The sequence below is a fragment of the Pleurodeles waltl genome, chromosome 5, assembly GCF_031143425.1.
Source record: "Pleurodeles waltl isolate 20211129_DDA chromosome 5, aPleWal1.hap1.20221129, whole genome shotgun sequence".
Classification (NCBI taxonomy): Eukaryota; Metazoa; Chordata; class Amphibia; order Caudata; family Salamandridae; genus Pleurodeles; species Pleurodeles waltl.
In genome coordinates this window covers 640,820,070-640,832,096 of record NC_090444.1, presented here as the reverse complement: position 1 = coordinate 640,832,096, position 12,027 = coordinate 640,820,070, and the positions used below count along the sequence as shown (strand labels likewise).

General features: G+C 43.8%; 1 protein-coding gene across 1 annotated transcript in view; it reads left to right on the top strand.

Annotated features, from left to right (window-relative positions):
• The window catches only part of RWDD1 (RWD domain containing 1), a 177,699-nt gene that overhangs the window by 36,414 nt on the left and 129,258 nt on the right, over positions 1-12,027 (top strand). The window contains exon 3 of the mRNA XM_069234513.1: positions 7,980-8,110. Within this exon, the coding sequence (XP_069090614.1) occupies positions 7,980-8,110 (131 nt within the window). The remainder of the gene's footprint in view (positions 1-7,979; positions 8,111-12,027) is intronic.

Sequence of the window (12,027 nt, the reverse complement as noted above, 5' to 3'; positions counted from 1 at the left end):
GTGCCGGAACAGGCACTACGAAGAGGAGTGAAACGGTGCTCCCCCGAAGTTACACCAAGGAGTCCCACGTCGCCGGAGGACAACTCAGGAGGTCGTGCAATGCAGGTTAGAGTGCCGTGGACCCAGGCTTGGCTGTGCACAAAGGATTTCCGCCGGAAGTGCACAGAGGCCGGAGTAGCTGCAAAAGACGCAGTTCCCAGCAATGCAGTCTGGCGTGGGGAGGCAAGGACTTACCTCCACCAAACTTGGACTGAAGAGTCACTGGACTGTGGGAGTCACTTGGACAGAGTTGCTGGATTCAAGGGACCTCGCTCATCGTGCTGAGAGGAGACCCAGGGTACCGGTGATGCAGTTCTTTGGTGCCTGCGGTTGCAGGGGGAAGATTCCGTCGACCCACAGGAGATTTCTTCGGAGCTTCTAGTGCAGAGAGGAGGCAGACTACCCCCACAGCATGCACCACCAGGAAAACAGTCGAGAAGGCGGCAGGATCAGCGTTACAGAGTTGCAGTAGTCGTCTTCGCTACTTTGTTGCAGGTTTGCAGGCTTCCAGCGCGGTCAGCATTCGATTCCTTGGCAGAAGGTGAAGAGAGAGATGCAGAGGAACTCTGATGAGCTCTTGCATTCGTTATCTAAGGAATTCCCCAAAGCAGAGACCCTAAATAGCCAGAAAAGAGGGTTTGGCTACCTAGGAGAGAGGATAGGCTAGCAACACCTGAAGGAGCCTATCAGAAGGAGTCTCTGACATCACCTGCTGGCACTGGCCACTCAGAGCAGTCCAGTGTGCCAGCAGCACCTCTGTTTCCAAGATGGCAGAGGTCTGGAGCACACTGGAGGAGCTCTGGGCACCTCCCAGGGGAGGTGCAGGTCAGGGGAGTGGTCACTCCCCTTTCCTTTGTCCAGTTTCGCGCCAGAGCAGGGCTGAGGGGTCCCTGAACCGGTGTAGACTGGCTTATGCAGAAATGGGCACCATGTGTGCCCATGAAAGCATTTCCAGAGGCTGGGGGAGGCTACTCCTCCCCTGCCTTCACACCATTTTCCAAAGGGAGAGGGTGTAACACCCTCTCTCTGAGGAAGTTATTTGTTCTGCCTTCCTGGGCCAAGCCTGGCTGGACCCCAGGAGGGCAGAAACCTGTCTGAGGGGTTGGCAGCAGCAGCAGCTGCAGTGAAACCCCTGAAAAGGCAGTTTGGCAGTACCCGGTTCTGTGCTACAGACCCGTGGGATCATGGGATTGTACCAACAATGCCGGATGGCATAGAGGGGGCAATTCCATGATCTTAGACATGTTACATGGCCATATTTGGAGTTACCATTGTGAAGCTACACATAGGTAGTGACCTATATGTAGTGCACGCGTGTAATGGTGTCCCTGCACTCACAAAGTCCGGGGAATTGGCCCTGAACAATGTGGGGGCACCTTGGCTAGTGCCAGGGTGCCCTCACACTAAGTAACTTAGCACCCAACCTTTACCAGGTAAAGGTTAGACATATAGGTGACTTATAAGTTACTTAAGTGCAGTGGTAAATGGCTGTGAAATAACGTGGAGGTTATTTCACTCAGGCTGCAGTGGCAGGCCTGTGTAAGACTTGTCAGAGCTCCCTATGGGTGGCAAAAGAAATGCTGCAGCCCTTAGGGATCTCCTGGAACCCCAATACCCTGGGTACCTCAGTACCATATACTAGGGAATTATAAGGGTGTTCCAGAATGCCAATGTAAATTGGTAAAATTGGTCACTAGCCTGTTAGTGACAATTTGAAAGAAATGAGAGAGCATAACCACTGAGGTTCTGATTAGCAGAGCCTCAGTGAGACAGTTAGTCATAACACAGGTAACACATACAGGGCACACTTATGAGCACTGGGGCCCTGGCTGGCAGGGTCCCAGTGACACATACAACTTAAACAACATATATACAGTGAAATATGGGGGTAACATGCCAGGCAAGATGGTACTTTCCTACACAACATAATCTCTTTCCATTTGGTTCTTTTACTTAGTCAAATAGTGTAAGCATATTTCATTTCTGGAGTGTTATCCTTCAATGCTGAATGCTTTTTAGCATTTTATTTATTTATTCTTTTCCAGGGATGCGGGCTATATATGCTAATGATCTATAGTTCTACGTTATCTTTCTTGGGTTGTGACAACATCTACATGGCCTCAGTATCTGCGACATACCCACAATATCACCTTGATATTTGATCTCTTCAGGAGGATTCTAGCCACTCCATTTTTTGGGTCAAAGCCTACCCGACAGCACAGCTGTCTGGTTTGCAAAAGACATCTTGGGCACATTCAGAAACCTCCTTGAGAATGCGGCTAGCAGACAGTCCAGCTGTCTGGTTTGTAAAACACTTCTTGGGGACATTCAGAAACCTCCCTGGGAATGTTTTCCGCCCGTTGCTTGCCATTGGCCTGGTCGTTTGTAACTCACATTTTCTGGCTTTCTATTTCCTGGCTTTATTTGTTTTCCGCTGTCCATGTTCAATTCAACCCTCTCAAGGGGCAAACGCCTTTTCACACTACCCCTCCTTGTATTCTTCCGTGAGTGCCCTTTGCTTAACCAGGCCTGTAAATCTATTAGTAAAACGTATTACTGTGCAAACATAATGGTACTTTCAATTGAAAATGTGCTGTCTGTAATGGCATTGTGCTTTCACACCATGCATACTCCACTCTACACCACTCCATTCTACCCTGCACCTCTCCACACTACAACACACTTCTCTGCACTACTCCACTTTACACCATACCACTAAGAAACACTGCAGTCTACTCCACTTTGCACCACTGCACTTTGCCTTTGCGCTCTGTGCCAATTCACTCCACTCTGCATCACTCTGCTCCATGCCAGGACACTCCACTTCACTCTACGCCTCTATACTCTGCACCACTCTGCTCTATGAAGTACACTTTACGCCAGTACACTCTAAACTGTACCACTACACTCTATGCTTGTGCACTGTATGCCAATCCAGTATACGCCACTCTATTCTGCACCACTCCTCTCTATGCCACTGCCACATACACCCCTGCACTCTACCCTGTACCCCACCACACTACTTCACTCTACACTACACCATTCCGCTGTACACCACTTCACTCTAGTCAACGCAACTGCACTCTATGCCACTCACTCCACACCAGTGCAGTCTTTGCCACTGCACTCTACTCTGTACCACTGCACTCTGTGCCACTATACTCTGCGCCAGTGCACTCGGCGCCACTCTACGAAACTCTCCTCTGCAACACCGCACTCTACGCTACTCTACTCTGCACAACTGCACTCTCCGCAACTGAACTCTACACCACTCCATACTAAGGCACTCTAAGCCACTGCACTCAGCACCACTTCACTCTGCACCACTCTAATCATCACTGCATTCGACTGTGCCAAATTGTACATCACTGAATTCTATGCCATTGCACTCCATGCCAGTGCACTGTGCCAGTATACTCTGCACCACTCTAGAACAGTGCACTCTGCACCAGTCCATTCCACAATATACCACTGCATTCTATTTTGCACAACTCTGTCACTGCACTACTCTACCTTACGCAACTGCGCCTTATGCCACAGCACTCTACTTTGCACCCCTGTACTCCATGCCACTTCACTCTTCTCAAATCTATGCCACTGCACTCTTCGTCAATGTACTCTCCGCCACTGCATTCTACAACACTCTACTCTGCAACACAGAACTCGACACCACTGAACTCTACCCCATTTTACTCTGCACTGCTGCATTGTGTGCCATTGCACTCAGTCACTGCACTCTGCATTACCCCACTCTATGCCACTGTGCTCTATGGCACTATACTTTACTCAGCCACTTCACACCACTGCTCTGCACCACTCTATGCCACCCTACTTTGCACCACTTTACGCCACTGCACTCTATGTAACTGTATGCGACTCCACACTGCCCCACTGCACTCCACGCCATTATACTCTGCAATACTCTGCCAGTGCACTCTACACCAGTCCACTCTATGCCTCTCCACCTTATGCCACTCCAACACATTATGCCACTATATGACTCTTTACTTCACTCTCCTTTACGCCACTAGCTTTTAGCCATGCTGAACACCAGCCATGCTAATGTACAACATGACTAAAACACATTGACAATCAGTAGCCCTTGCGTAGGCCCGACCTATTGGTTTTGCCATTGCTTGTTTTTATCTGTGCCATTCAAAGCTAGAACAGCTTGTGTTGCTGTTTACTCACATCTTTCATCACTATTAGTTTCTTGAAGTAGTGCAGTGTCACACTTCAGACTGTTCAACTATTACAGCATCGTTTTATTTAAACATTTTACATTTAGTGCTGTTAACTGTAAACTAACCATTTCGTTATACTGAAGTGTTACAGAATCATTCATAAGTACTGAACTTAGTCCTGTATCAAGCACAATTTTCCAGTATATTTTTTTTATAATGACATTTTAGCAACTGTTTAAGCTTAGAAGAATATATGGAATTGCCACATCAAAACAGGCAAAATCAAGAATCCCAAATCTTCTCGAACCCTCCCACCACCAACCCCCATCACTAACAGCCTACATAGGTGTTGTGGGAAGTTACAGCCAAACAGTCAATTCCCTCCATCCCCCACACTCCTGTCAGCAGAATCAATACAGATTTTCAGAAAGTATAACATAGTAATTCCAGGGAAGCTGCAAGCTGAGGCAAACAAATTTAAATAACCAAATTACAATAAATAAAAAATGAATCTCGCCTAGCATAAAGTAACACAGTAAAAGGTGACATCAGAGAGTATGTTGTGAGCCTAACTTTACATTTTAATTTATGTACACAAGCTGGGTTTGCAAAATGTGAGCAAATAAACATGGGAGTTACAAAGTAATATAATGTTGTGCCTGTGAAAATCCCACCATGTGGCAGAGTGAGTAAATGGTGCAGTGTTTAAGTTCTCTGCGCTTCGGGCACCATAGACACACAGCAGGAAACAATACCATTCTGCCCTCCATCTCAAGTGAGGGTCCCTGCATTGACCAGCTGTCTCAGCAGAGAAGGCCAAATGTTGTTTTGTTAAGGACAACTGGAGAGGAAGCATCACACATGACCCGGAGCTGCTGAGGCAGACCAGGGCTGCAGACTCAATGCCACATTGAGCTTGATCCACACACCTCCTCAATTATAATGCCAGTCATGTGTTAGTCTGGACATGGAATGTAAAGGTATCACTTTGACTGAGGCAGTCGCATCAAGGAAAACAAGCATTTGCAGTGCAATGGGTCTCGCATTCATTCGAGTTAGAGCTATTAGAGCTTATAACCGGACTTTTCTTGCACATAAAATGAAAAGTAGAACAATTTCACATAAGCGAACCGACGGGCGCCATTAGCGTGAAGGAGGCACACAAAAGGAAACAGAATTTCAATCGCAGTCAAACGTATAGGCAAAAGTGCAATTATCCATGTAACCCATAAAAGTGCAATTATCCATGAAACCCATAAAAGTGCAATTATCCATCTAACAGGGTCGATGTCATGCAAAGCGCTGGACAACTGCCCAGCAAGATCGTGCTGCGTAGGAAAGAAAAAGTAGTCCAGAAGCCATGCGGAAAACACAGAGCCTCGCTTGTACTGTTTTTCAGTAGTTTACCAGTGCTCCCGAGGAGGGCTGAACACCGGAAAGGCATGTTCTATGCTTGCCTTTCACTAATAAAATCAAGCGAATTTTAAAAGGCAAGTCCATGAACCAATGAAAGTGACGGGCGTGACATGGGCGTGGTTAAAAGCCCACAGACCCTAAACATAGCTGCCACCCTCGGCCAGAGTGAATGCCAGTGGGGGCCAATCACAGTGGGGCAAGGAAACAACAAGAAGCACTTGGGTAGTTCGGAATTCTTTATAATCACAGAGACACTTGGTGTATGCTCATTCTCAGCTTCTGGCTGATGTCAATTGTTCCCTTGCATGGTGCCATAGTTCATCATGGTATGTGTATTAAATTTTCAAGAATATCAAGTGCCATTGCTAAGTAAATAAGTGATATGATCACTCTGCACAGCGCACTCATTGCCAGCGGCGTTGACTGTTTATGTGCAGCTCTCGTAGAGCACGCCTCATGGCTGGTCAAGGGTGCTAGAATTGAGAAACTAATGCATTTTAGTGCGAGGATGCAGACACCAGCACTAAAATGCGTTAGTTTAACCCCCAAAGCATGGTACTTGTTAGGACTCCCAGTGAGGATAAGACCATCCAACCTGTAAGCGAACACATGCTTGGCAGGGATGATAATGTAGAGCATCTTAGTTATCCATACAGTGCTACCTTGTTAACTGGTCTCAAGCACTTCCTGTGTCAAGTTGGCCTTTCTCCTGGGTGCCCAGAAACATATCTACCTCTTCTTGAAAGAAAAGAAAAAAAAAAAAGGAAGTCTGCCATGTATTATGTTTTCAAATGAGAGGGCCCTGCAAAAATAGTTTTTCCTGGTAGTTTTTCTAGGTTTTAAGTAATTCTTTCCTGATTTTCACTGTTTTTTAGTATACTATTAAACAAGTTAAATTAACTTATGTTGTTGATTTCTGATTGTTGCTTGTATTATCATGACTGAATGCTGATAGCTCAAGGGTTTAAAAGTCAGCACTCAAGTATTTCACATCTTTTTGCTGTTTGGTGGTCACTGTGAACTCTGTACCTCCTTCTTCTGCAAAGGACAGATTTAAAAGTGAGGGGTTCTGTTTTTTTCAGAATCTGTTCTTTACAGATAATCTTTTGCGGTGTCTGTGGGAGACCAACATTTGCAAGATGCCTCTCCGGTTCTTGCTTTAAAAATCAAACACAGATTTTTCTAGGGCACCCACCCCTCTCTTCGTGGAGCTGTTGGTCTTTTTCTGTACAGCGTAAACATCTTCTAAATTGCTGATATGTTATTCTGTATCTGCCTGCCTCTTATTTACTGCTTAAATTTTGTTATGACTGCTAATATTTTCTGCATGAAGTAGATTGGTGCACGTGTGTAGATCAAGCCTTCTGGAGAGCGAATGTGCTGATTGTTGCAATATATATTGTTGCTTACCAAGAACATAGAGAGGCAGGGAACTCGCAATTGCTTGCCGTTGTTTGGCGCACCTGTAACTCTTGTTTACCTGCTTCTTATGTGTGTCCCATCTTGTTAATCGTGTGTTTGTTCCTCTCATGAAGCATTGCCTATTTCCAGTCTCTTTGATTGGCTGGCACCCCTACCCCGGCTGCTTGCTTTTCAAGCACTACTTTTTTTCTTTTGTGTTAAGCACTCCATGATGGTGCATGTGTTTTTGAGCTGACTCCCTCTCCTCCTTTGTGTCCCCCTGCACTCCTGTTGCTCTGTCATTTGTGTGCTTCTGTCCGCCCACTCTGTCACGCTCACCTGTGTGCTTCTCCCCATTGCATCCCCGCACCCTCCCTGTTACTTTTCCCACCCACATCCTCATCTCTCCACTTTGTTCCCCGCCTTGTACCCTTTGTGTTGCTTTAACTCAACCCAGATGCTGTTTCCACATCCTCCCTGCCATCCCCTGTGTTATTTATGTATCCTGTGTTGCTTTGCTCTCCCCACTGTTGATTCAGTGTCCTTCCAACCCCCGTTGCTTCTACTCCCCCACCCAATAAAAATAAATGGATAGCCATATTAAAAGCATTTTTTTGTTTTTAAAATTTTAGCTATGCTGCACCTCATAGGGGATTGGCTTATTAACAAATGTCTGAGAAGAATATTCCATTCCATTTTAGGATAAGGATGTGCTAGTCAATTTTGGTTAATGCCATTTGGGTAATGAGGTGCACACCTAGAGGACTCATACAACCCACTAATTGTGCCACAGCAGATTCTTGCAGCACACACCTTCTGGGGGTGAACAAATGTAAAATATACAACACACAATAAAAACTTGTAATGTGTTGATTAAACTGTGAATGTGCTGCTGTTCTGTGTTCACATAGCTTCACTTCTTTTTGTTTTTGTTTGCAGCTGTCCAATCAACAGTTAAGTTTTCCTATGTAGAAAAATACCCAGACGAAGCACCACTGTATGAAATTGTGTCTCAGGAAAACATTGAAGACGAAGACGCCAGAGCGATAATAACATGTTTAGATCAGCAGGTACATTTGCATTCTTTTGAAATGGTGTTAAAAAAGCAGCTCAAAGTACGCATGACCATTTTGTGCACGCCTACTGTATTTTATTAGGTCACCAAACAATGCAGTGTGTCTTCTGATTACATTCTATCTTACGCGTGCCGTTCCACTCCTACTACTTCTGTCCAGAGAATGGGCCAATTCAGTATCTCCTTTTGACTGCATAATCTTTTTACATGGTTATGTGGTTAATCAGTTAGTTAAAAATGTTCCTATCCGGATTCAGTTTTTTACTGTTCCTTTACTGTATGCCATAATAATTAATTTATAACAAGGAACTGAGTGAAGACCTCTGGTTCCTGGAATGGAGAGTTGGTGAAAGTAAGCAAAAATATGTTTTTAGCATGGGTGGCAGTATCAGAAAATGAGCATTAGGAAAAAAATATGTTTATGGGAGGAGTTTGTAACCTGATTATGGATCCTCATTTAGATAGGAGGTCATTGAAATATGTCCCTAATGAAATGCTTAAGTCTTATCAACAACTGATTTTTAACCAGGGATTAACAGACGCCTTTAAAAAAAAAAAAATCCAGATCTTCTAAGATATACCTTCTTTTCCCTGTGCCTCACTGTGTCTCCAGAAAATATATTTCTTATTAATCTAAATAGGTTCTATATCCTGCTGAGATTGGAGAAATCCTTATTTCAAAATAGATTTCTCAGCATCAACTTGAAAAGCTAATAGGTGGCACTTTAATAATACATTGTTACCTGATAAGATCTCCCTTAATACATTTTGCTACAGAATTTTGTTATCCTCAGTACCATAACTCTCTCCTATACATACAATTTGGAATTCTTCCAAGGCTGCTGTGTAGGGATTTATTATTAATTATGCAACCTGTAAGGAAAATGGAACTCTTAAAAAGCAGGAAGAACTACTTAGGCAAATTAAAATCTAGAAGTGGGGTATTAGGTATCTAAACAGAAAATAAATAGTGACCCATATCATTAAAGCCAAAATAGAATATAATAAAACTTCTTTGCAGCAAGCTTGTGGCACTTGACATAAAGTTAACACAAAATATTATGGTGGACTGAACAAATTGAGGCAAATGCTTGCCAATTATGTGAAAATGAAAAAAACAAATCTCTTATTGGAAATATTATTGATACTGCTGGTAATAACCTGCATTATGATTCGGATATTTTGGATTGCTGTGTGCATCTTATTAAAGATTTATATTCTCATGAACACACCCTGTGCAGAGGGAATTTGGATACTTTTTTGAGTCCCTTCCCAAATGCCAAGATCAGATTGATGTATCAAGACTAGAATGTGATCTTGAAATTAATGAAATTCATTCTGTTTCTGCTAAGCTCTGAAAAAGAGAAAGCTATAAGCATTGATGCATTTCCCATAGATATTACTTACAATTTTCAAAAGTGTTGTTCCCTAATTTTTTTTCTTTCCCCTTTTTCAACACTTTTCATCCAAAGGGAAAGCAGAAGATTCTTTTTTAGATGCCAGGTTTTGTTTAATACCCAAGAAAGATAGAGATCCTACGCCCTGTAAAAATTAATTTATACCACAATTCATGTGCACGGAACAGTCCGGTTTTGTTACACAGGGCTTTATTTTGAAATCTGTCTTTATTGGTTTACAATAAAACAAGTCAGCAGCAACAGTTCAGGCTAATAGGTCCAAATATTCTTTGGGCTGAAATAAAAATACATGTTTTTAACATGATTCATGGCGCTTCTAAATTGCCTGATGCCATGGTTGCTAGTACTCTCAATGCTGAAAAATCTTTTGACCATGGATTTGGTAAAAAACAAAATACAGCTAATCAAAGTATTCTATTCCTCTCCAAGAACTTTGTTTTTATAATAGACAATCTTCATGTTTCTCTCTACATTGAGCAACGACACAGGGTTGTTCCCTTTCCTAGTTACTTTTTATCTTGTCTTTAGAGCCCTTTTTAGTAACAATATGTAGGTCCCAGGAAATTACAGGATATAAATCTGCTAATGGAGATGTGAAACTTTATCCATATGTTGATTTACTGCTTTATATCAAATTCACAAATTTCACCTCCAGTGTTCGTTGAAATTTTAAAGTAATTTTCAAAAGTCTTTGTATTTAAATTAAACATTGATATGTCTCGAATAATGCCACTGAATACATTTTGAGAATTTGGTTTCATGTGAAATGCTTTCAAAATTTAATGTTTTGGTATTTGGTATGCTAATTTCAGTAGACAAACACTTCAATGAAACAAAGATGAACTTAAAGGTAAACTTAATTATCTGTCCAATAAATGACTTCCCCATTTTTAGGATCAAGCATGCAAGCGCTCTGGCCTGGTCTTCTCTCTCTGTGGGCTTTTAACCACGCCCACTCTTGTTATTCATTCTTTGTCGTGCCTGTTTTAAATGCTTTATTTTTATTGGTGCATTTTGTGAAATGTCCTTTGTGTGCTGAATAAATATTTTTGTTGGCCATTACACTACATCACACTCCCTCCTGTTACAGCGTGTGATGGCCCCCTCCTCCGGGTTTGGTTTGCCTTTCATCCCAGCTGCGTTCATTTCTAGACATTCACACAGGGAGCCAGTAACTCTCACGCTCATGGCTGGCCGTGGCACTTTGAATTGACTTGCTTCTGTCAACTGTTTTAGTTTTCATTTTCAATTTATGTGGCAAGAAAAGTCCAGTTAGGAATTTACAATTCTAATGGCTCTAACTAGAGGAAACGTGAGACCCATTGTATTGAAAATGCTTGTTCTTTTTCTTTCTTGGTGGGGCACACGCAACACACTATGGGGGTCATTACAACCCTGGCGGACGGTGTTAAAGCGGTGGTAAGACTGCAAACAGGCCGGCAAAAAAAAAAAAAGGGAATTATGACCGTGGCGGAAACCGCCAACAAAGACAGCCACTTTAACACTCCGACCGCCACGGCGGTACAGACAAGCAGCGCGGCGGTCACCGCCAACAGACATGCGGAAGACAATGTACTGCCCACAGTATTACATCAGGCCAATCCGCCACCTTTTCCGTGGCGGATTCACCGTGGATAAAAACACAGCGGAAACAGACATTTCAATGGTAAAACTCTCACCTGAACAAACTCCACGAGGAAGGAGGGCACCATGGAGCCGGAACTCCAAATACTCCCTGCGCTTGTCTTCCTGCTCCTCTATGAACATCAGCAACGGCGGCGCCGAAGACAATGGTGAGTACTGCACCTACGACATAGGGGAGGCAAAAGTCACGGACACACACATGCAACACCCCCACCCCCAACCCTCACCCACTACAACACACACACCAATGCATTTCCGAACATCACAGTAACAACCCCCAACCCCCCGGAAGAATGCTAAGACAAAAGGAAATGAGTTCAACCATTGTAATGTATCAAAAAACAGTTAGCTCATATATACATTGTAAGGAAATGCCTCCTTGGCATGGTTACCCCCTGACTTTTTGCCTTTGCTGATTCTATGTTTTGAATTGAAAGTGTGCTGAGGCCTGCTAACCAGGCCCCAGCACCAGTGTTCTTTCCCTAACCTGTACTTTTGATTCCACAATTGGCACACCCTGGCATCCAGGTAAGTCCCTTGTAACTGGTACCCCTGGTACCAAGGGCCCTGATGCCAGGGAAGGTCTCTAAGGGCTGCAGCATATCTTATGCCACCCTGGGGACCCCTCACTCAGCACAGACACACTGCTTACCAGCTTGCGTGTGCTGGTGAGAACAAAACGAGTAAGTCGACATGGCACTCCCCTCAGGGTGCCATGCCAACCTCACACTGCCTATGCAGTATAGATAAGTCACCCCTCTAGTAGGCCTTACAGCCCTAAGGCAGGGTGCACTATACCATAGGTGAGGGCACCAGTACATGAGTACTGTGCCCCTACAGTGTCTAAGCC